Below are 26,039 nucleotides of genomic sequence, written 5' to 3'. Positions count from 1 at the left end.
ATTCTTTGTCCCCAGCCTCGTTTGAAGTGCCTCTTCCATGTTGTCAGGCAGCTCACAGTGGAGCATGAGGATTTTGTTACTGCCCTGGTGCCAGAGGTGAGCAGGGACAAGGGTAGGAAAAGGGAGTGGCTGTGTTGTTCTTGTGCTGAATTAAGTTATGGGTATTCTGGATTTCCTCTGGCTAGGAATTTGGCCATTTTGCCTTCCCGACCTTATGATAGGGGAGTAATCGTTATATTCTCCCATCAGTGGAGAATGGTACCTTCTAGTGGGTTATTGCTCCCACCCAACAGGGAGGGTGTGACCTCCTTTCCTGGTACCACCTGTGTCGCTCTCACTCGTGGCTATCAGCAGTCAGGATTGTCATGTTTATTATTACCTCCACTCTAGCACAGATCTCAAAAGATCCCCCTGCTAGGCCACACTACCAACACTCTGTGTATCCAATATAACCTCTAGACTGTGCCTTAGTCTCTTCCTGGTTATTTTGATATCTTGTGTCTGTGTGTATAGGTAATTCCCAACCCCCCTGAAGCCTCTTTCCTATGAAGCTCACAGCTCTGGGTTGCTCTGTGGTATTGGATGTTGATACAATATCTCTTCCTTCACCGCTGCCACCATTCGATACTATTTCTTCTTCAGCCTTGGTTACTCTGCCTTCCCCCTGGTCTGTGCACCCCCAGCTGAGGAATCAGGCTTTAAGTAAACCAAGAAAATATTTATTGATAACACTAAGAATAACAATATTACTTATAGATTTCATTGACAAGCATATGGTTTCATATATGTTTCTCTTATGTTCCTAATTCCTACTATTTGCCTCAGAACTCCCAATCCAATCTCTCAACAGCCACCTCTTACTCTCCACATCAACCTCCCTGTCCACAACCACCCTGTCCAACACACACCGTCCAACCACGACTCAACTGTCATCCTCTCATTTATACCTTCAGCCATTCAAACACGCAGCCAATCATCATCCAGCATTCTACAGCCTATGTACTCCCCCTTGTCACTCACTCCACTTACCATATTTCCTATAATAAACCTGCACTTACCATATTTACATTACATCCACATACAGGAACATCACAGAGGGCTTATACAAATTAGCTTTAGAATCTTTGTCCCTGAGTGTTGCAAAACTAACTGCCGCCTTCCAGTTTCTGGCCTGCCTGCTCTGCAGCGATTGTACTGTTGTGGTTCTCTGGCTCCATCTTCAAGTTTATCTGACTTTTTTTTTTATTAAGAGCAGTAAAATAAAAACGTTGTCTTCTGGAACCTGGATTAGATAGGGTAGGAAGGGAGCCTGTCTTTGAGAATTCCTTAGAGCAAGAAGTTCCCCACTGCTAGCCCTTGGTTAAAAAAAAATAGGCCACTTTTATGGCTATCAATTTTGTGCTGAGGAAAGGCCTAGATTGGCTCTGTTGCATAGTAAAATTTAGATGAATGGCTGATATTCCAGCTGTCTGGAAGCTGATGCTGATAATGCAGTTACATTGAAAGCAGTGGGACAAGTGATATAGGGGTGTTGACAAATGCCTTTGTCTCCAGGTAATACTTTGCACCAAGGAAGTGTCTGTGGGTGCCCGCAAGAATGCTTACAACTTACTTGTAGAGATTGGTCATGCTTTCCTGGGCTTTGGCCCTACTCCAAATGGTGAGTCCTGGTTTACCCACATTGGACTGTTACATGAAAATGATGGCCTTTTTTGTCCTGTGCTCCCTATCTTTCTATCAGTAAAAGCCATGTTGGCTTATGTAAACCCTTTTCTGTTTTTGACTACTTGATAGTGTTTCCCATCTCTGCTTCAATTGTCCCAGTAACCTTACTTAACCTACCTCCCATCACTGGTCCATATAGCCTTGGCTGAGTTTAAAAAAATGATCCAGATTTTGCATTTAATTGCTGAACTAGACCTGGATTAAACTTTATGCAAACTGTGAAGATCTGCACATATTTGTTTTGTGTAATTCTGTTTAGCATAGGCAGTCTGTACTGTATTGTGGAGAGTACTGAACGCCAACCACCTGACCGCTAGAAATCCTCCTTAATCTTCCTTTGATTCAGAGATTTCATCAGGCATTGCCTCTACATCTTCCAGATTATCCTTGAACCTGAGTAGTAGAATTTTTGATTCTATATCTGATATTACAGAAATGCAGAATTCACTTAGCCCTGCCTAGGGCTCATATATCACTGCCTGCCATCCTTATACTGTACAAAACAAATCTTTTCCCAAAAATTCTGGATTAATCTCTGCTTTCAGAGGAAGGGTTTCCAGTAGCCATAACACGAGGGCTTTGTCTGTGATCCCCAGTTCAATGTCTTATGACTGTCCTCTTCCCCATATCCCCTATCAACCATTGATACCTGTACTCTTGTCCTTTCTGATATTCCTCTCCAATATTTGAGATTGCTTAGAGATCTGGATCTCGGCATTGTCTCCCTGGTGCCTGGATTAGGCAATATATTCTTCTTCTTTTTAAAGCCTTTCCTTCATATTCACATTTCTGTACCATTGTGGCCATATTCTGGGGGAGCCTCTTCAGCCCCATTGGCAAGCTATGAGAGATAGTTGATGCCTTACTTATGGCAACTGAGATGCAATAACTCCCAGAATTTACTCCCTCCAGATGGAATGCAACGTTATCTCCTCCTGGTCTATGCGGGCTTGACTGGCTCTGTCACCATGATCAGCTGCACTGTGCTTGCTCTTGCACGTCTACTCTTTGAGTTCAAAGGTGAGTGAACTGAGTGCTGAAAGCCAACCGGATAATGTTTATAGCCTCAGCAATTTAGTAGTGTTTCTCCCTGGAATTGGCATGCACCAAAGTCAGGGAAGTACAAACGCTTTGGGGACTGGCAAATATGTTTAAGGGTGATGTCTCTGACTGTATCAACTACCCTGAGCAGAGAGCTCTGTGCCCCTGGGGTTCCCAGTCAGCACCCGGCCAGCTGCAAGCACTGTGAGGCTTGTGGTAGGTTGCTGATGAGTAGAAGACTTGCTGATGTCTGATAGCAATCCAGTTTCTATTATGTGACTAAGAGTGGAAGAGTATCTGAAGAACTGAGGCATGTCTCTTTACTTCTGCAGAACACGTTGGTCCAGATGCCCTGGAGCAGCTCATGCAGCATGTCTGCCTCATAGTAGGCTCACGGACACGGGATGTCGTCAAGTCAGCTTTGGGCTTCCTCAAGGTTGCACTGTTGCTCCTGGAGCCAACATTGTTGAGTCGGCACTTGGAGACCATGGTGAGATGAGAAAATGCACTGGGGCAGCCAGTGGGAAGGCCCTGGAACTGAGAGCATCCCTAGCTTGCATAACTAAAAGGAAGGGAAGCAGGAAGGTGTCTGAGTTGTTGGAACCTATTCCTGCCACAAGTCTCTCTGATTCCTGATACAGAGTTCATGGGTATATGTTCAAATAACTGAGCCTTCCTTTTCTCAGCCCCTATAACACATTTTGCCACTTCTAGTGCTCTTACAAAGCAGTAGGAACCCATGGGGAGGGTGCGCATATGAATGAGGGAGAACCAAGGAAATTTACTTCATGCAAGGTGTGATTTGGGGAGGGGGGGCAGCAAAAATTCTAAGGCCTTATGTTCTGCTTACAGTTGGAAGCCATAGGAGGATTGACAGATGACATGAGACGTCATTTCCGCATGAAGCTGCGAAACCTTCTCTCCAAACTGATCCGCAAATTTGGGTTAGTCCTGGGGTTGAAGGGAGGATGGGTGAGATCCCATGTTGTCTTGCTCAATATGAAAAAAGTCTAAGCTTCACTTTACATTGGTCGCTCACACACACACACGTTTTGAGACTGAAGAGGAAGCACTTGGCAGTAGCAAGTGGTAGTAACACTTATAAGGCAAGTGACTAACCTGTGGCTGTCCAGATGTTCTTGGATTCACATCAGCTTCACCAACATGGTCAGGGATGATTGGGAATTTAGTCCAACAACATCTGGAGGAACCACAGGTTAGCCACCAGACTACAAATATTGTATCTCCTTGGAAGCCAGATCTCCTCACATTCAACCTTGCATATGTGTGAGAAGAAGGGGACATCTGCCTACCCCCACCTGGGCCATGCTCAGAAGCAGCAAGTCTTGTAGAGTCTTATGACTTTGAAGTATATCCCAGCTTCATCCAAGGTTAAGAGATTGACTCCTTGTCTTCCAAGTTCTCTTCCCTTGGCAGACCAAAAATGTTCACGAGGAAGTTTGCTCACCTGCTTCTAGAGCTTCTTGTGCATTCTGACAAAACCTTTTACTTCTCAGGCCTATGTGTTTCAGAGTTCTGCTGCCACCAGCTCCTTTGTACAATAATAACTTCCCTCCTGGTAGGATCTGCCTTAGTGGGGTTCTACAGGAGGAGACGTCTGTGAGCACTTCTGTATATTACCCATGAGTGGAGAGTTTTGGTTTTTAACTTGTGAGCTGTAGAAAGCAATATCGACTAATAAATGCACAGATAAGGAAAGCATCAAACATAAAGGAAACAAAAAGTAAAAAATACCTCTAACTAGGTATTTACTACGCCAAGCTGGAAGATACTAAACCATATCTCCAATACTGGGAGGCATCTCATTCCACAACTAAGTGGGGGAAAGATAACTTCTTTCTGTAAGCACTGTAGCTTTTCAAGGCAGGGACAGTGTGGGTTTTAAAACTTGGTTCAATCAGTTTTAAAGGAGGGCTGAACTACAAGATACTAAGATTTTGCACAGTCAGGTAGGGTTGTCATTATGTCCTTTGAAGCTAGACTTTACTGAATATGCCAAAAAGATTACCAAATTGTGGTTTCTTATACACTAGCAGATTTTGCCACTTCAAAAGATATGAATGGGCCAGTAAGAATAGATGTGTATTGGCCATTTGCACTTGACAAGCACCTGCAGACCAAAGGAAAATATAATTGCTGTATCCTCATTTCCTAAAATTAACACTTGAGCCGACAGAAAATCAAGAATTCTGTATATAGTTCATTGGTACCTCCTTTTACGGATGCTGACTTAAAGATTACTTTAGGATAGCCAGAAAAATAGACTTAGAACAGCTCTTCATCTTACTTCTTCCCTTCAGTTCAGAGGTTTCTTGCTTAGTGCTTGTTGAGAAATGTAGGTCACTAGGAAGAGATTCCTCCATGTCTATGGTGAGCACATTCTGTAGACACCTATTTATAGTTACCATTAACCCTCTTTCCCTCCCAGTTTTGAGCCTTTGCAGGCTTTGCTCCCTGAGTCGTATCGCAAGGTGCTGCTGAATATCCGCAAGGCTGAGGCAAGGAACCGCAAGCGGCAAGCTTTGAAACGGGCCGCAGCCACTTCTGTAGAAGGAGGAGGAGGAACATCAGTACAACCCAATGGGGAGAGGTATGTAGTTTTGGCTCAGTGCCTTGATGTAATGCCACTGTTGAGCCTAAAAGATGCTGCTTTTTATTGCTAGAGCAGGGAGAATTTCTACCATTGCAAATGCTTTGGAAGTCCTTTGGTCATCAGTAAGTACTACTTGTATTGCATCCCATCTTCTTGTTTACAGCATGGAGGAGGTCCTCGCAGACTCAGACTCTGACTTCGAAGGTGATGTCAAGCAGCACAAAGGAAAAGAGACCAGGAAAGTGCTACGGCAAGGAGACCAGGCCTGGCTTAAGGAAGGAGAAGACGATGAACCCCTCAACTTCTTGGACTCTAATGTGGCACAGAGGGTTCTGGGTAAGGAGCAGTTTGACAGCGGCACACTGTTTTTTCAGTTTGGGGAAGGTGAAATATCATTTGTACTGGGATAAACTTTCCTTGTAAGGGTTTTTTTGTGTGTGTGTGATTTTCTTTTATGCAGCTACCAAGCCAGGCTCTGGTCAGACTGGTAAAGTCAGCCATGACTTCAAGGTATCTGCTGATGGTCGTCTCATTATATGTGAAGAGGAGGAAGAGGAAGAGGAAGAAGAGGCTAAAGGTATTTATTGATTGCCTGATGTATTCAGCTGGAAAAAAAACTAGAATAGTCCAGCAGGGGTCTATAAAGTATGTCTGGACTTAGTATCCAGCTGTAAAGTCCATTTCCACTATGATAGCAGCAGTATATTGTATACTAAAACTTTTTGCAACCAAAAGAAAGAAACACAAAGTAGCTTACCTGAGCATTCGACTTGCGCTTTTTCTTATCTGGACTTCCGAGTTGCACTCCTGGGCCTCCTAACCCATCCAATCCACCATCACCACCTATAAGATTTCAAAAGTATATCGTTCTGTTTTTAACTCTACCAATGAACTGATCATGCAGGCAAGTCTTCCATGTTTGTCAGGAAGTGTTTATTAAACGTGAATTTACTTAGCATTGCTGTCCAGAGAGCCTCTGAACTAAGCGCCTCTTAGGGCATTTTCAATTGTGGCCCCCGCCCTCTGGAACTCTCTGCCTTATGATCTCCGCCATGCCCTCTCCCTGACAGGCTTCCGCCGAGAACTGAAAACGTGGTTCTTTAGGCAGGCATTCGAGACCTCTGTCTAATTTAGTTTAAATTTTTGTACGATGGGGGTAGGTTTGGATTGAGTATACTTATTGTTGTTTTGTATTATATGTTATATTTTACTCTATGTTATATTTTAGTCTATGTACGCCGCCTAGAGTGGCCGTTAATTCGGCCAGATAGGCGGCCTAGAAATAAAATTTTATTATTATTATTACATTGGTTGATTCAGATATTGTTTAATGAAATTATGTTTAAAGTTATGTAACTCAGGATTTTTGTAGGCTGGTGAATACATGATTTTTATTTTTACTTTCAACCTGTGATTCATTCCATGGCTTTTGATAAACTTTTTTCCCTTTCACATTTTGAGACTGTTCAGTTTATTTGCATACATTTATGTTTAGATGTACACAAATATTTCTTTTGAACTAGTCATTAAAAGAGGGGTGGGTAATTTTTCTGGCCAGAGGGCCGCATGTTCATTTCTCCAACTCTTGATGGGCCATAGTTGACACGTGGATGGGGTGCTGCTGCTTCCCTTTGAAGCCCCAATTTTATTTCGGTATTTCAGAGTGAACCTGAAGGTGCACTCCGATTTGCCCAGGATGGACGCATGCCTTCAAATGCCCCCTCCACACGTAGAAATGATTGAAGGCACACTCCAGTTGACCCATCAGGTGAAGGGCAGATGGGAGTATGCCTTAAAACACCCATCCTCACCAGTGGCGTCAGTTGGTGGGTGTGGTTTGGGGGAAATGGTCTCGGGGACCAAATTAGGGGGGCATGATTAGGCTGGAGGTTTCCCACCCATACATTAAAATAATTTCAGGGCCATTTACAACAACAATAAAAATAAAACAATCCAATAAAACACCAAACATACAATATCCTAAACCTAGTATTATTAAATACTGGTATTAATGATCAGGTAAACACCTGAGCAAGAGAGTATTCCATAATGTAGGTGCCACCACAGAGAAGGCTCTTTTTCATATCACCACAAGATGGAATTCCACAGGATGCAACACAGTCAGTACAGCCTCCTCCGAAGATCTTCCCAGCTGTTATTCAACAAAATTTGCATTATTTTCTGGTTTTAAAAGAAGCATCACCAAGATGTGTGGGGACTGTTACAAAAATGAAGAATTAGCAGTCTTTAAAGGAGGAGTCCTCTGATGCCTTAAAGACCAATGTTTCTTGTGACATGACTGCAATCCTGTGCCTACTGTCCTGGAAGTAAGTTCCAATGAATTCCACTGGTACTTGCTTCTGATTAAACTTATATAGGTTCAACTTGTTTTTTAAAAAAACACACATTGAGCTTTTTTTAACAAAGGATCTTCTTCGGACAGCTTATAATGTGTCCTTTAGCGTCTTATCTATAAATACAAATGATCTTATGAAGATGTTTTACCATTTAAACTGCTAGTCCGATGTAATTTATTTATTTATTTAATTTATTTATTTATTTAATTTATATACCGCCCTAAGCCAAAAAGGCTCTCTGGGCGGTCTACATAAGAGATAAAACAAGCACAATATATAAATATATAAATACAAAGATCAAAACAAACAATAACAAAGAACCAACAACGTCAAAATACAACAATAATGAAAATACTGATAAAATACACTATAAAATACAATTTAAAATACACTTTAAAATGCCTGGGAGTATAAAAAGGTTTTCACCTGGCGCCGAAAGGATAGCAGCGTCGGCGCCAGGCATACCTCATCGGGGAGACTATTCCACAGTTCGGGGGCCACTACCGAAAAGGCCCTAGTTCTAGTCACAACCCTCCGGGCTTCTCGATGGGATGGCACCTGGAGGAGGGCCTTAGATGTTGAGCGCAGTGTACGGGTAGGTTCATATAGGGAGAGGCGTTCCACCAGGTATTGCAGTCCCATGCCGTCTAGGGCTTTATAGGTCAAAACCAGCACTTTGAATTTAGCCCGTAAACAAATAGGAAGCCAGTGCAGACGAGCCAGAACAGCTGTTATATGAGCAGACCTTCTGGTCCGCGTCAGTAATCTGGCCGCTGCATTCTGGACTAGCTGTAGTTTCCGAACTATCTTCAAGGGCAGCCCAACGTAGAGCGCATTGCAGTAGTCCAGCCTAGAAGTTACCAGAGCGTGAACATCTGAGGCGAGGTCGTCACTGTCCAGATAGGGACGTAGATGGGCTACCAGTCGAAGATGGTAGAAAGCATTCCGTGCCACTGAGGCCACCTGGGTCTCAAGAGACAAGGAAGGATCGAAAAGAACTCCCAGGCTACGAACCTGTTCCTTCAAGGGGAGTGTAACCCCATCAAGAACAGGATGAACATCCTCCATCTGGGCAGTGAAGGCACTCACCAACAGCGTCTCGGTCTTGTCAGGATTGAGCTTCAGTTTGTTAGCCCCCATCCAGTCCATTATCGCGGCCAGGCAACGGTTTAGCACGTTAACATTCACCTGAAGAGGATGAAAAGGAGAAATAGAGCTGTGTGTCATCAGCATACTGATGACAACGCACCCCAAAACTCCTGATGACCGCACCCAGCGGCTGCATGTAGATGTTAAAAAGCATGGGGGACAGTACCGATCCCTGCGGGACTCCACAATGGAGAGTCCAGGGTGTCGAGCAATGTTCCCCAAGCACTACCTTCTGGTGACGACCCACCAAGTAGGAGCGGAGCCACTGCCAAGCAGTACCCCCAACTCCCAACTCCATGAGTCTTCCCAGAAGGATACCATGGTCGATGGTATCAAAAGCAGATTCCATCAAAGACAAAGAGAAGTTCTCTGCATGATCATTCCTCTTTTATTTCTGTTTCTTTATTCCTAGTACTTAGTCATTTGCAGTTAGAAGAGAAAGTATTTTCCCCCTCAATGAGTTCAAAGGTTGCAGATTGACAGAGTATCAAACTCCTCCATTCCCGCAGCTAAAACAAGCATTCTCTTACAGAGTGACAGATTCTGATTCCTTTTATCTCCATGTCTTAAATTTGAGATAATCAGTCATAAACAATGGTAAAACTTCCTCCCTAAGTTTCTATCATTTAATTCATTCTCCAGAGAAGTAGAGCAAGATACACTGAAAAAGTACATTCAGACTTAATAACTGGACTACCTTCTTAATGTAAAATCTTGGAGTTTGTAGTTCAAGAATCTAGGCATACTCTGCATAATAGTGGGAAGGGGGGAGTGCATTTGCTCATGTTGCCTGTGAGCCTGATGGACAAAGCTTAGTTCAGAAGTGCTCCCTGCTTGGCTGATGCAAGCCCTCTGCCTGATGTCTGTTGTGTTCTCTGTCACAGGAGTGGATGAAGAGATGGCAGATCTAATGCAGGAAGTTGGGATCCAAAGCGTAAGCATTAAGACAGTGGGGAACAGAGTGGGGTTTCAAGAATTTTCTTTGAATGCGCACACTGTTGTGCTGATGTATGAAATCTATCATGCAGAAAAAGGCTCAGAAGCGCAGATTCCGGGAAGAAGCAGATGATGAGGAATTGGGCACTGATGCAAAACCACAGTATAAAGGTAAGTATTTGTTGGGCTGATGGTGTGGACTGAGCTGCCTTATCGCATTGGATAAGGGAAAGAGAACGAGGTGTTGCTTTAGGGATGAGGTGTAACTGAAGGCCAGTCTACATTTATATATTGATTTATAAAACTATTTGTATACTGCTATCTCATAAAATATCAAGGTAGTGTACAACAAAATGCATACAATAAAACACCACTGAAAACAGTACAAAATCATTGAAATTACTGGCTAATCAAAAATGTTTTAAACAGCTTCTTATGCCAGAAAAGTTCTTTAAGAGATGCTTGACAGTCAGAAGCAAGGATGCCTGCCAAATCTCTGCTGGAAGAGCATTCCACAGCACAGGAATATGTCCAACTTAGCTGAAGCCAGTTGGGCCTCTATAACATGGGGGAACATGTTTATCATACAATAACCACAGTGCAGTGTCTTGCTCCCACTTAAACCTTAACATACATAGCTCATCTCCTTTACATATTATCACAATACAGAAGTTCAATAACATGACAATCAGTCATCACAGTGGGGTGGGGGGAGTGTTTCAAGCAGCCTAGCCCCAAATCAAGCAGTGTTGGTTACAAAAAGCCTACAAGCTAGTGGAGGGCTGGGCAGAAATCTTTCTTACTGCACAGCTGAGAGGACTGAGCAAGTTTGTTCTACCTTAAGTCTTGAAATTATTCCTCTTTTTTGTTTGTTCTTCACAGCTGGAGGTGCTGGAATCCATCGACCTGTTGGCAAGAATGCAGCACCTGGGCTAGAATACAAGGCAAAGGTAAGATCATGATGTGAGTAGTTAGAACTTGAGGTTGTCATAATTCCTACAACCTGATTATGTGTATGGGGCCACTTGTTTTCATATCATAGGATGTTTACTGGGCTCAGCAACTCAAGTACAGATTGGGGTATCCTCAAAATATGTTAAAACACATCTTGGTACAGATGTTGAACAGTTCTTGTCTCCCCTCAGGAAATTTTCTTGATGTTACTTAGTGCTATCTTTTATATAGCGCAGTATTCCAGTCTCCTAACCCTAAATAGAGGGCTGCAGGCTGGCTCCCTTTTTAAGATGGATCTCTACATCTCTAAGCCAGATCTGATTCTGAATAACTGATCTGAATGTGAGGCATTAATAGAAGTTCTGATAGCAGATGTGAGTGGCCTTTTTATTAGGGGGGGGGAGAATCTGTGTTTTTTTTCCCCATGTCGTGCTACTGACCCACTAAGCATTGATCTCCTTCTGTTCCCGCAGAAAGGCAAAGGTGACATCAAAAAGAAGGGCCGCCTGGATCCTTACGCCTACATTCCACTGAACAGAGCCAAACTTAACAGGAGGTATAACATAGGGATGGCATGGGGAGCTGCTTATTTGGAGTCAGACTACTCATTCATCTAGCCATTATTACCTGCTACGATTAACAGCAGCTCTTTGGGGAGGCCTTTCCCATCATCTGCTGCCTGGTTAGAGATGCCAAGCACTGAATCTGGCACCTTCTGCATGCAGATCATGTGCTGTGCCACTTGGTTTGATCTCTCTATGGGAGTGGGGGAAGAGTGGGACATGGAAAAACACTTGGTGGGGCAGGTCCAGTGTTAGTTCTGCTTATTGTACACCCATTTAAATCTGTAGCAATGACTAACTTAGATCCATTAATTTTAATGGGTCTGTTCTGAGTAGAACTTAATGGGATACAACTCGGTGTCAGTACTTGATCATGATTTTCTTCTGTCTGTAACATTGTCATGGAATAGTGTGTTTCTGAATCCAGCTATGTTCTCTCCATCAGCCACCCTCTGCTAGAGATACTGTTCAGACTGGAAGCTTCCTTTTTCACCAGTATCTTAGACCTGCTCTGCTGCAGAAGCAGGGCACCCAAATGCCTCCATGGAAGATCTACACATTTATCTGCTCTGCTGTAGACAGTGGTCATTCTAACCTGTTCTCTCTTTCTGGCAGGAAAAAGGCCAAACTTCAGGGACAATATAAAGGCCTCATGAAGGGAGCCCAGCGTGGTGCCCAGGCAGGCAAGAAGCATCGTAAGAAGCAGCCCCATTTCTGAAGGAGACAGGTCTCGTCCAAACTCCTCTGGGGTGCAGTTCCTGTCAAGGCAACTTAACTCTGTGGGGTCTGGTTGTTGCCACCACTCAACTGGAGCTGCTGTTTGGAAGTGAAATGAGATCAGTAGTTCCACGCAGTGGCAGTGTACACTTTTCTCAGCCAAAAGGAGATGTACATTCTAGCTCAGGCTCCCTTCTGCTATTTATGGAGGTATGAAGTAGGGCTCTTCTCACCAGATGCTGCTGCTGTTTTTGCACAGCTATGTGTGCTTTTACCAGCCTTGAACTTTGTGCAAGAGAAGTATAGTTGCCACCTCTAATGAACCTCTGAGCAATACGTGTTAACAGAAGCCAGAATTTCTTAAAGCTTTCCGCTTCTGACTGTATTACTTCTCTTCCTGATTTTCACAAACACCCATCATAGAATGAATCTTGAAATGCAGAGAAAAATTGGATTTTCTAGAAATGTTGACCAGCTGCCCAAAGGTCGTCTATGTCATTGGTTCTGGCACTCTTCAAGACAAAGGAAGAAAACAGATGGGGAGAGCAGCTTTTACCAGACCAGCTTAGATTGAAGAAAGGGTAGTTCTGAACCAAACCCTATATGCCCATTTTAGAGGTTTTCTTGCTACTCTTGAGTTCTAAAACCATAAACTGTGTTTGATTAAAACCTGAGCTTCTCAAGGCTGTTTTTGCTGTTATGGTCAAAACCCAGCTTCCACAAACCAAGTTTATGACTTTTAGTAATCTTTATTGCTTTCTTTTGTGATTTGCTTTATATATAAATAAGGAAATTTAGTTTTAAAGATCTAAAGGAAAACCTTTAAACAGCAGTAAATAGTAACTTGCTGTATAGTATAATATATTTAAATGAAACAACATTTAAGTGAGTTATTACACAGGCCATAAATGTTTCTGTGGCAGCGGTTTATCTAGTAATCTTTTGAATTCTCATGTCTCGAAATGAAAGAATTCATTTGCTTTTACCTTTAGGGTTAAAAAGCTTTATTAAAAAGGACACCATCTACCAAGTGTGGATAGAATTTATCCAGTTTTTAAAAACTGCTAGAAAAGCTTTGAAAGCTTAGAGCACAAGATTATCTTATATATAATGCAACTACTGCTGTGACTAATAAGCATTTTGGTTGTAGATATTAAACCGTGTGAAATGAGTGAGGAGAGCAATTCTATATACCAGTTAAGGTGTGGGGGTAGAGAATATGGTGGTACTACTATACTGGGAGAATAGCTGCTATATTTTTTGCTCAGCCTGGCAGCACGTGAGTAGCTGCACAACAAATTCCGAAAGTGGCATAAAGAACAGACACTCACCATAGTCAGAGAGTGTGCCAGTGGCAACACATGCATGGGGACAGAGCCAATGAATCCAGTGATAGGGATACCCCCCACTGCATCACATGAGAAATCATGACATAGTTCCTTAATCGGGCATCAACAACCCGACCCCTGCTACTCTTCACACAGGTGTGTAAGTCCCCCATGCTGCTTGTACACACTGTTTATTTTTTATTATAGTTATTTATTTATTACATTTATACCTCACCTTTCTTTTCATGACAGAAACCCAAGGCAGCTTACATATGGTGCCCAGACAGTCTCCCATCCAGGTGCTGACCAGACCTGACCCTGCTTAGCTTCAGCAGGGAGCTGGCCTTATGTGCCTTCAGAGCATAGCCTGGGACTATTTACAAAGTACCATTAAAGCACCAAACATCCTTTGCTTCCTTCGTTGACTCTAGATGCCATTGTCATCTTCCATCTCCTGATCTATAAGCTGCTATACCTTTCTTGACATCTGCATCATGGTAACATCATCTTAGACAGAGAAGCTTGGATTGACCACAAGTACTCTGGTGTGGTAGATATTAGGACAAATACCCTTCCAGAAATGACAGAAGATAACATTTTGAAAAGGAAGGAGCAAGACTAATCCTAAAAGCTATTATACTACAAAGCTGAAATGGCTTACTCTGGAATAGTTTCAGTGGCACTATTCCAGAAGTAAGCGCATCAATTTCCTTTACACAATTTTAATTCCAATATTTGGATAAAGTTGGTCCTGCAATTAGCCCTGTCTAGTAGCAAGATATTTATTGTACCACTTATCAGAGTTATGTCATATGCAAACACATTCAACAATATACAAGTCTAAAATAAAATTTCCACTCCACTTTGCAGACATTTGAAATCAAATCAATTTGGCTATTTTTGTTATTTTTTTCAAATATACTGATGGGGAGTTAGAAAGATCCTGAAAAAAATCATCCTGTCCATCCCATTTCCACTAAGGCAAGAGGCAGTCAATAGGTTTGCACTGCAATGAGTTTGAAAACATACTGATCTTTAGAGGGGAGGACTGTATATTGTTGGTAGAATACAAGCATGCAAAAGGTTCCAGGTTCAATCCTTGGCACCTCCAGATAGAGCTAGGAAAGACTCGTGCCTGAAATGCACGAGAGTTGCTGCCAGTCAGTGTTGATAATACTGAATTAAATAGACTATGGTGGTATAAGGCAGCTTCCTAGGTTTTTAAAATCAAGCCAAGAGAAAGACCACAGCCTTCCTTGAGAACTTTTTCTCCATTGCTAAACTCATCTATAACAAATTATGTTCCTACCATGCTGCTTAAATTAGTAAGCTACAATGCAATACTGATTTCAGTGTGCTTTAGTCACTCCTTTCAATAGGCTTAAGCAAAGTAAACTCTGTGATGCATTGTGTCTGTTGTGTCTGGCCAACTGCATAACTACCGATTATTTTCTTTTTGATAACTTCACACATACTTGTAAGCTGCTGTTTTGCTTACACCAGATAATTTTCTAAGGGTACACAGTCTTGCCGACTTTCAAAATAAACAGTAACTTTCATCATCTTCCCCTGAGCTGTATCCAACTTGGTAGCATTTTTTGTGAAGTGCTGTGATGAATGCAGAGCATCACAGTTTGCCAGACAATAAACTGCTGTGAAAAGGAAAACAGAAAACAATTCTTTTTATTTGTGTATCCCAATATAACATGGGGGGAGGGGTTGAAAGTGGGAAAAAAAACTATCCTTAGTCTTATTTGCCATGTGCTTTCTAGTTCTTCATGCTTTTATTTATTTATTAAATTAATATCCCGCCCTTCCAGAAGGAGCCCAGGGCAGCAAACAAAGCACTAACAACACTCTAAAACATCTTAAAAACAGACTTTAAAATATATTAAAACAAAACATCTTTAAAAACATTTTTAAAAAAGCAGTTCCAACACAGGCGCAGACTGGAATAAGCTCTCTACTTAAAAGGCTTGTTGAAAGATGAAAGTCTTCAGTAGGTGCCACATACATAAAGAGATTGTGCCTGTCTAACATTTAAGGGGAGAGGATTCCAGAGGGTAGGTGCCACAACACTAAAGGTCCACTTCCCATGTTGTGCGAATGGACCTCCGATAAGATGGTATCTGTAGAAAGCCCTCACCTGCAGAACGTAGTGATCGACTGGGTATATAAGGGGTAAAACAATCAGGTATCTTTTGCAATGTCCCTAGCATAGCCTCATCCGCATCTACATTCACAGCTGGAGTACCAATATTCTGGTGCTCTACAACTGGCTGAATACGTACCTCTTGCTGCCACTCTGGTATATTACCAGTGTTGTCCTACTCTCCTCTTATGCATCTCTTCAGCTTCTTTCAGAAATGCCTGTATTTCACCCATTTCTACCTTCAGCAGGTGCCCAAAATCAAGAGATCAGTATGGTTTTTTTTCACTGAGGGAGGAAAGCAGATGTTTCAGAGACTTTACCTATGAACCTATGAGACGAGGCTGATAAATATTAAATGAGTGTGAGCTAGCTTGTAAATGGTCAGGCACGGCTATATAATTGCAAACTCAGCAATTATCACCTGATGTGTATTGGTGCTTGTAGTCACCCTGTTCTGGGATGTGTGGAAAAGTGTTGGGGGTGTATACTGCATCAGAGACTAGCAGCAATCCCATGTCGCAAATCCAAGAGTTTAGGATTATTGACAGCCCTTCTCCAGTTACACCAAGCATGCTAAAGCCAACACAGCATTGCTGCCTCTGTATTTTTTCAATAGGCTGTTTGCCATTTAACAGAGAACAAGCATAAACTTTACAAGCCAAACTATCTGCCTGTGTTTTAGACTGGAGAGGCTTGAGCAATTTTTTTTGAGTCTGACTACAGCAAGGGTGGTGAACCTTCAGCTTGCGTGCCAGTCTTGGCCAACCAGGGGTTCAGTTTGGCCTGCAAGGCTGTTTCCCTAAAACCACATCCACCTGCCTATCAGCTGATGTGCATGGCAGAATGGTTCAGTTCCATGCTGGCAGTTCTGGCTATCTTGTCCTCAATAAAGAGCAGTCCTTCCCCTGAAGCACTCTCCCACCCATCTGCACCAGATCGGATCCAGGAGCAGAACTGGTGACAATGTTCAGATCAGGAGGACAGGGAACCTCCTGCCACACAATTTTTTTCCTCAGCCCAGCTGCCTTAATGACAAAATCATCACAGAAAGGGGCTTGATGGAGGTATTCTCCCTCACCAACATCAGTGACAGTTCTGGCTGTCTTGCCCTCCTTAGAAGCACTCTTCACCCAGATCAGATTCAGGAACAGAGGTGGTGGCAATGTCTAGGCTGCAAGATCTTGCTTCAGACAGCTGAGACAAAGAGTTGGGTACGAATAAAGACCTACAGCAGAGGGAGGCAGTGTGAAACCCTGGAGAGTTGCTTGCCAGTCAGTGTAGACCAGAGGGTTCCCACATTGTGGTTTACCACCAGTGGTCTGTGAGCTTCACCAAGGGGTCCATGGCATGTCTGGATTAAATATTAATAATTGATTTTAATGTATTTTTATTGTTTCTTTTATTATATGTATTTTAGTGTATTACAATTACAATTCCACAGAATTCAAATTGTAATACTATAAAATACAAGACAGGAAATAAACGAAGCAATAAAAACACAACTAAAAATCATACCACATCTAGCACAGCACATTTCAATTGCTACAACAGGCAGGTAGAAAAGTCATTAAGTGGTCTGCCAAGTCCCTCAGCAAGTTTCAAGTGGTCTGTGGGGTAAAAGTTTGGGAACCACCACTGTAGGCAATACTGAGTTAGATAGAATAAGGATCTGGGTTCAGCAATTTGAAAGTCTTCATGAAGATCTCTTTCAGCAGCTATCATGGCTGGAGTAACAAGTGCCATTGACTTTTCTCTAGCTTTGAATAGCCAGAGTGTACTGCTCATCAGTCACTGAGAGCTTCTTATGACGCTGACATCCATAATTCAAAGTATTACAAAATAAATGGCATATTTATTAAAAAAAACAGTTACACCTTTCATTTCCAGGCTGTCCTTGTTTGTCTATACTTGTAACCCTTCTTACTGGCTTTATAGCTATTTCACCTTGATAGGTGTGATGTCCCTGTATATATATTACTGTAAATATGGTACGTGCGGGTTTATTAGAGTGTATATGGTAAGTGGACTGAGTGAGAGGGGGGAGTACATGGGCTGGAATGCTGGAGAATGTTGTATTATGATTGGCTGAGCGTTTGAGTGTCTGAAGGTATAAATGAGAAGATGACAGTTGGTTGAAGGTTTTGTTGGTGGGAGTTCTGAGGGAGGCTGTTGGTTGGTTTTGTGGGTTGGATTGGATTAGGCTGGTAGTGAGGCAGGTTATTGACGACTAGTAACATAAAGAGTAACGCATCTGATGAAACCATACGCTTGTTAAACTATACCTTTAAGTAATCTTGTTATGCCTGTGTATATAAATAAATATTTCTTGGTTTACCTAACACCTGATCCTTGGCTGGGTTTACACAGACCAGAAGGGTGGGCAGGGCATATACCAAGGTTGGGAAACAGTATCAATGGTGGCAGCGGTGAAGAGATAGTGTAACATCATCAGGTATCCAGAGCAAACCAGGGCTGTATGATTTATAGGCACAAAGATACAAGGGGGGTTGTGGCCTGCAAGTGCACCCAGACATAAAGTATCAATAGGCCTGGAGGAGACTAAGGCACAGTCTCAAGGCAATACTGAATTACTGGGAGTGACTGGTGGTGCTGCCTGGGAGTGACTGGTGGTGCTGCCTAGCAGTGGGATCTTGAGACATCTTTGCTAGAGCCTGTGAGAGAACCATTTAAAAACCAGGACCCTGAGGTGGGACTGTGACAAGGCGGTAGCCACAGGCGGGATCCTAGCAGGTGGTGGCCTGAGGTGGGATTCTGACGGAAGGGTCCTGACAATAGGTTATACAGATTATAATATAATTCACTAATAGGCAAAAAACCTTGCGGTTTAAGAAAATACCTATAGCCCACAGCTATTTCCATCAAACTTTAAAAAGCAGGGAAAGTTGGGCAGCTATAGTGAATGCACCAGGAGAGCAGGAGACCTGACCTCCTCTCTGACATACTGTACTGCCCTACAAATTACAATCCATAGAGGAACGAAACAAGGATCCCCTCTCTCTTCTCTCCTGTTCTTGATGGTGATGGAACCTTTAGCACAACATCTGAGACAAAATCAAAATATTAAAGGGATACAGATAAACCAGGATACACACCTTCTTAGTATGTATGATGACATGGCATTGACAATGACCAATCCTTCAGAAGCGGCACTCCCATTAAAGACAGAATTAGAGCAATTTGCAGGGGTTTCTGGCCTGCAAGTTAATCTAACAAAATCGGAAGCAATGTGCTTCTACTTATCTCCAGAGACTCAGCGCCAGTTCTCAGCTGCTCTGGGCATTTGTTTGTGCCCAAAGCAGCTATGATACCTGGGAGTGCAAGTGCATAGAAACCTTAATAAACTATTTATGGTTAACTACAGACCAATTTGATATGCATTAAAAGCTGATATGAATAAGTGGGCTAAATTACAACTTTCACTATCAGCAAGGATCTCCGCAATAAAAATGACATTTTTACCTAAGTTAACCTTTTTATTTCATGCACTCCCTGTTCACATCTTGGAAAAACAAAGATTTGGCAAAAAGAAATCGAACAATTTATTTTTAATAAAAAATTACCCAGAATTAAAAAAACATTGTTGTACCGACAATCCAAAAAGAGGGGGTGGGGAATTCCACACTTAAAACACTATTTTGATGCCAACCAATTATATAATCTTATTTTTATAATATTGGATAATAAAACAAAAAGATGGGTTCACCTAGAAAATATTTTAGGGGTAATACTCTTCAGAAACCCCTCAAAAACTTTGTTACAACAATTAAAAGAAAATCCATTCACTAATACTTTACTACAAAGCTGGCAAAGATGGGGAAAATATATTTTATCTAAGACATCATCTATGACACCACTCTTTTTTGACCCAGAATTTTATAATACCAATAGATACTTACCTTGGCAGCAGTGGAGAGAGAAGGGGTTTTATCATCTTCGTGATTTTTATGTTAATGGTTCCCCAATAACACAGCAGGCCTTTACAACAGCACTGGAGGAACAAAAACTTCAGTGGCTACACTGGAGACAGCAGACTTTATACACCGTCCCAACATTAAAGAAGCAGGAAGGACAAGTTTATCCCCCTTTGAAAATATTATATTGGCATCAAGAGACAGGGATAGGGGTATTGTGTCAAAAATTTATCAACTTTTATTAGATAAAGAAGGAGAAAACTTATCTGGATTAAAGAAAGTATGGGAAGGTGACTGGCGAGTAGAAGTTGAGGAGGAAGAATGGAAAAAGTTTTGGAATAAACCTCTGGTGAAAACCTCTTCCAACCAAATAAGAGAAACCATGTTAAAAATAGTTCACAGATGGTATTTGACACCAATACATCTATCTAGAATTAATCAGATACACTCCCCCATGTTGGAGAGGATGTATAATGGCTGGAACTTATCACCACATGTGGTGGGAGTGTGCCTCAGTGCAAAAATTTTGAACTTTAATCTTTAATGAAATTGAAATAATCATCTCCAAACAAATAGACAGAACACCACAATTGGCAGTGCTGGCTCTATTTGAAGGAGCAAACAAAGGTATAATCTACAAAACTCTATTAGGCCATTTACTGATCTCCACCAGAATTACTATAGCTACGCATTGGAAAACATTACAAGGAGCTACAGTAGATTATTGGTATAGGAAAACATGGTATCTTGCTTTCATGGAATAATTAACAATCAAATTGAGAGTATCCCAAGGTATCACCAAGAAAGACAATTTCTATGAAACTTGGTATCCATTTATAGTCTATGTAAATCAAAAAGAACATGGTAGAGAACCTCCACATTACACTCGAATCTGGAATGCCTAACATTGTATGTGACTTAATTTTGTCTTTTTTGTTTCAGTATTTATAAGTTGATAGACAATGATAGGTGCTTTAAAAACTCATATTGATATATGTATGTCCTATATTTGTTTTTGTTTTTTAACTTTATCTTAAGAATTTTCTATTATATATGGGCTTTAAATTCAATATTCTGCAGCAAATGGGAGTTTCAGGTTTGTTGTGGTTATATAATTTTTCTTTTTATGTCAAGCAGCGCTCGTGTTTGGAGGCTGTAATTAATGTGTAATTCTGTATCAAAAAAAGTTAATAAAAAAGGAGAGAGAAAAAGATATTACAGGAAATTATTCAGATTGTTTTTTTTAAAACAAACTGCTGAATAGATTGAAGACATCTCATTTAGACCTATTTACAAGATGGAGCTTATTGCCAGAAACCAAGATTTATGTCATCATACTTATGAACATTGTTCTCTACTGAGCACATACAAACACACTTAGATTGGAACATTTATAAATTCACTCTAAAGAAAAGTAGGGCAAAGTGAGAGTTTCACTCCTTCCATATTCCCAGTGTGGGCATAACTTCAACCTGAAAATAAATGCCACTTCAATTGGTTTAACACAGATCAAACCCATTGGCATTGGATCACTGGTCTTCAGGTGATAAGTTGCATTTCTCAAGTGGGAAAGTGAAAGAATAAACGCTAGGTTGCATATTAAGGCTAAATTATATGTTGGAATTAAGGGATGGGTCCATGGTTTTAAAAGGATAAAGACTGCTCGACTAGCATTTTATTTTAATTTATACCTATGTAAATACCTAATTTTTTTACAGTTTGCCTGTACAAGAATATGTTTGTATTAGTTGAATGTTCATCCTACTCCTTTACAAGGACATGGAATGGGCAACAGTTAAAATATAAAGAAAAGAAAACATACAAAATCAACTCATCTGAAATGTGGTGTTGGAGGAGAACTTTGCGGATACCATGGACTGCGAAAAAGACAAATAATTGGGTATTGGAACAAATTAAACCAGAACTATCACTAGAACCTAAAATGATGAAACTGAGGTTATCATACTTTGGACACATAATGAGAAGACATGATTCATTAGAAAAGATAATGCTGGGAAAAACAGAAGGGAGTAGAAAAAGAGGAAGGCCAAACAAGAGATGGATTGATTCCACAAAGGAAGCCACAGACCTGAACTTACAAGATCTGAACAGGGTGGTTCATGACAGATGCTCTTGGAGGTCGCTGATTCATAGGGTCGCCATAAGTCGTAATCGACTTGAAGGCACATAACAACAAACCCGGTCTACTAGTTCTCAAGAAGGAGCTTGAAACATCGCCGAGAAGACTACATGTTCTAGAATACTTAGTGCACCTTACTGGGGTTGTTTCCTTTTCCCCTCCCAGACGGGGGTAGGGGAGGCGGGTTTATAAGTTTCTATTCTTCTCGGACTTTAATTGCGTTATAGAGCCATATGCATCTATTCTTCTCGAACCCGCGAGAGGTCGTTAGGAGTTTGCCGCATTCGAATAGGCCAATGACTGAGTGACGAGGTAGTGGCGGCGGGTGGGACTACTTTGAAAACAGCCAATTAGCTTTTGGAGTTGAACGGCCAATAGCAAGGCAAAGCGGCAGATATGAGATGGCGACGGAGTCGGTTTTGAGGGGAAGGGAAGGAGAGAAACGAGTTTGCAGGTAGGGCGGGCGAGCTGAGATAGCACCGAGTGTGATGAGACTGGAGCAGATGATGGACGGAGGAGCACTAATCTGGGGATAAGATGGGTGGTATGGACCGAGTTAGTGGTCAGTGTATCTTCGGGGAATCTCATTGACTGTGCTGTGTTGAAAGTAGAATGAAATAAACAGGCATGGAGTATTAGTAAAATATTGTTTATCTTCAATTAAAAGATACTGGTATGAGAACATGGAAGATCTAGCAAAACATATGTCATATAAGCCCGTCGCTTGTATGCTATAGCATTCGTGTTGACTTGAGCCTTGAGGCTAGTATTCATATGGCCCTGCCTCAAGAGCAAGATATTTTATATAACAGAGGACCAGTGCTCTGAAGCGCATCCCATTTACTCTTGCTGTACATATAGGGACTGAGGACAGAAGAGGAGACCTAGGCTGTGTACTCATCATACTTTTAAAGTACATGGCTTCCCCCAAAGAGTCCTGGGAACTCACAGAGCTACAGTTTCCAGGATTCTTTAGGGGAAATAATATGTTTCAGATGCACAGTGGGTATTAGTTATTATTTATTTATTAATTACATTTATATCCCACCCATCCTTCCAAAGCCTCCCAGGGTGGCAGCCTCATTCCCCCACTTCTAGAAGGGCATGGGCAGAGGAGGAAAGCCTAGTGACTGTGGGCCAGGGAAGGCTTTTGGATGGCTGTTGGAGGAATGCAGAGGATGTCAAAAAGATTCAGTCCAGTACTGGTATGTTGTCATTCTAGATATGCCAGCCTAAAGTACAAAGTGGGATTTCCTGTCCCTAATTTTGGGGGCAGTGTTCTAGGCTAGTGTGGTATATGGTTAGTGTTGGACTAGAACCTGAAAAGCCAGAATTCAAATCCCCACTTGGCCATGAAGCTCACTGAGTGACCTTGGGCCAGCCGCCATCTCTCAGCACTATTATTATCAGGGCTGGCACCAGGCATGCCGGGGCCCTTGGGCACCAGTTTGCCTGAGGTCCTGATGCACATGTGCACACACATGCACCCCTTCCTGTCTTTTGTGGCTGTGCACACTGAGCTGCCATTAACCAAGATGACGGCTGAGGTTTCCTTAAGGGGCTGAAGCCTCTGCCGCCATCTTGGTTGATGGCACGCATGCGTGCTACATGCATGCATCCCTGCCATCAACCAAGATGACAGCAGAGGCATCAGCACCTTAGGGAAACCTTGGCCACCATCTTGGTTAATGGCAGCCCTGCACATGCAGCCTGTGCAGCTGCAAAAGACAGGAGAGACAGGTAAGTGGAGCCAGTGAACAGGCAGGTGGCTGGGAAGCTCTCTCCCTGCAATCCGCGGCAGTACTCTACCATGGATTGTGGAAGGGGAGCACTACTCCTCCCCCACCCTATCCAGGGACCCCTGGCCAGGGCCCGACTTGGCTGACCTTTAGTGCCAGCCTTGATTATTATCATTATTTATTGAGTTTATATCCTGTCATTCCTCCTGAAGGAGCCCAGGGTGGCAAACATAAACTAAGCTAGTTAGAGCTGTTATGAGGATGAAATGGGGAGAGGGAGAACAATTTATGCCATCTTGAGCTTCTTCACGAAAAGGTGGGATATAAGCATAGTAATAAATAAAGACAATGTGTTAACAGGCTAACAAACAATATGATTATTACTACTTGCACCATTATTGGCAGGATAAGTTTTAATTCTATATAAGATATGTCAGAATAAAATTCCTGTTCTAACAGCTTCCCCCTTGATTGTGACTTTTTTATTTTCTCAGAGTTTCGGAGTGCTTATGCTTCACATCCTGCTGGCCAAATGGCTTCTGGATTCAAGCTTGATAAAGCTTGGTGTGGAGTTAACTTTGCAATTCCTTTTCTGTTGTACTGTTCTGGGAGCTTCAGTTCTTATTTCTAAGATCTGTGGTTTCGACTTACGGCCTCTTCTCCCCCAAATCCTGATCATTTTTTTTCATTGCTTTCAGAGTATTATCTTCTCTCCAGTAATTGAACATGCTAAGCAAACTCCCTGCTGGCTTCCCATGCAACTGGACAATCACTTTTGTTCTACTGATCTGTCTTTCTGGTGTGGCTGAACTTCTCAAGGAGCTAGATACAGCTATTCCTTAAACTGCCTTCCTGTAACTTGAGCCCTTTATTCCGTGTCCTGCACTCTGGGATGATCGAGAAGAGACCCTGGCCCTCCTCTGTGTGGCAACCTTTCAAGTACTTGAAGAATGCTATCATATCTCCCCTCAGTCTTCTCAAGGCTAAATGTGACATTCCCATCTTTGGCTCCACCTGTCAGGTTCCCACCTGCTTGTGACTACCGCCTTTCACTAGGCACCACCTCAGGACACCACCAGTCAGGATCATTGTTTTTATTTTTTTCTCACTCCGCTCTAGCACAGATCTCTCAAGATCCCACTGCTAGGCAGCACCACCAGCCACTCCCTGTAAACAATACTGCTAGAGACTTCACCTTAGTCTCCCTATGGCTTGTTATTTGTGTCTGGGTGCCCTTGCTGTCCACAACCCCTCTGTATCTTGTCTATAAAGCATACCTGGGTTGCTCTGGATACTTGACAATGTTACAATTTCTTCCTTTACTGCTGCCACCATTAGATACAGTTTCCCTTCAGCCTTGGTAATTACGCTGCCCTCCCTTCTGGTCTGTATATCCCCAGTCAAGGATCAGACTTTTGGTAAACCAATAAAAGTATTTATTTGATAACACTAGGAAATAACAATATTACTTTAGGAATGTTTAACAAGTGTATGGTTTCATATAATGTAACTTATGTTTCCAGTTATATATATTCTGTCCAAATATCAGCCTAATGGAATCCAAACCTCCCTCAGAACTCTGTCAACTCAATCCCAACTGCCTCCCACTTCAACTCCTTTCCAATCACTCTTCTCTCAACTTCCCGCAACCAACCTCCCCAACTCAACTGTCATCCTCTAATTTATACCTTCAGCCATTCAAACCCTCAGCCAATAATCATCCAACATTCTCCCGCATTCTAGCCCATGTACTCCCCCCTCTTAATAATAATAATAATAATAAATTTAATTTCTGTGTCGCCTATCTGGCCAATGGCCACTCTAGGCGACGTACAAAATCGTTAAAACACAATATGGTAAAATGCAGTAATACAGTATAAAAACAATATAAAAGCAATACAGCTGCAACAACAATATTAAAACAGGGCAGGAGGCATTACAATCATAGCAATAAACCTCCCCGGAGATCCCGAAGGCCTGTTGAAAGAGCCAGGTCTTTAAGGCTTTTCGAAATACATTTAGGGAAGAGGCGTGCCATATATCCCTATATAAACCTGCACTTACCATATTTACAGTTTTTAACATATAAGGACATCACACTAAACATGCCCAGTTCTTTCAGTATCTCCTCATAGGACTTTGTTTCCAGTCCCCTGATCATTCTCTTTGCCCTCCTCTGAATCTGTTCCAGTTCTTAAAGTGTGGTGTCCAGAGGTGGACACAGTACTCAAGATGAGGCCTAACCAGTGCCGAATAGAGCGGAAGCAATATTTCAAGCAATTTGGAAATTATACTTCTGTTAATGCAGCCTAAAATAGCATTTGCCTTTTTTGCAGCCTTATCACACTGTTGGCTCATGTTCAGCTTGTGATCAACAACAATCCCAAGATCCTTCTTGCATGTACTATTTCTGAGCCAAGTATTCCCCATCTTATAACTGCATTTGGTTTCTTTTTCCTAAGGATAGAACTTTGCACTTATGTCTGTTAAATTTCATTCTGTTATTTTCAGCCCAATGCTCCAGCATATCAAGATCACTTTGAATTTTGTTTCTGTCTTCCAACGTATTAGCTATCCCTCCCAATTTTGTATAATCTGCAAATCTGATAAACATTCCCTGCACCTCCTCATCCAAGTCATTAATAAAAATGTTGAAGAGCACTGGGTCCAGGACTGAGCCCTGCAGTACCCC

General features: G+C 42.1%; 2 protein-coding genes across 2 annotated transcripts in view; both read left to right on the top strand.

Moving 5' to 3' along the window:
- Positions 1-17,807, top strand: part of RRP12 (ribosomal RNA processing 12 homolog) — a 35,405-nt gene extending 17,598 nt beyond the window's left edge. Inside the window, 14 exon segments of the mRNA XM_061636270.1 lie at positions 16-96; positions 1,555-1,660; positions 2,638-2,745; positions 3,099-3,256; positions 3,619-3,710; positions 5,216-5,339; positions 5,341-5,384; positions 5,544-5,716; positions 5,841-5,957; positions 9,771-9,820; positions 9,915-9,993; positions 10,705-10,772; positions 11,250-11,332; positions 11,955-17,807. Coding sequence (XP_061492254.1) covers positions 16-96; positions 1,555-1,660; positions 2,638-2,745; positions 3,099-3,256; positions 3,619-3,710; positions 5,216-5,339; positions 5,341-5,384; positions 5,544-5,716; positions 5,841-5,957; positions 9,771-9,820; positions 9,915-9,993; positions 10,705-10,772; positions 11,250-11,332; positions 11,955-12,057 — 1,386 coding nt within the window. The 3' untranslated portion in view covers positions 12,058-17,807.
- A 4,182-nt stretch (positions 17,808-21,989) lies between these two features.
- ARHGAP19 (Rho GTPase activating protein 19) overlaps positions 21,990-26,039 on the top strand; it is a 30,547-nt gene continuing 26,497 nt past the window's right edge. The window contains exon 1 of the mRNA XM_061634406.1: positions 21,990-22,062. Within this exon, the coding sequence (XP_061490390.1) occupies positions 22,010-22,062 (53 nt within the window). The 5' untranslated portion in view covers positions 21,990-22,009. The remainder of the gene's footprint in view (positions 22,063-26,039) is intronic.

The sequence above is a fragment of the Rhineura floridana genome, chromosome 7 (assembly GCF_030035675.1).
Source record: "Rhineura floridana isolate rRhiFlo1 chromosome 7, rRhiFlo1.hap2, whole genome shotgun sequence".
Taxonomy (NCBI): Eukaryota; Metazoa; Chordata; class Lepidosauria; order Squamata; family Rhineuridae; genus Rhineura; species Rhineura floridana.
This window is presented reverse-complemented; position numbering and strand designations above follow the sequence as displayed.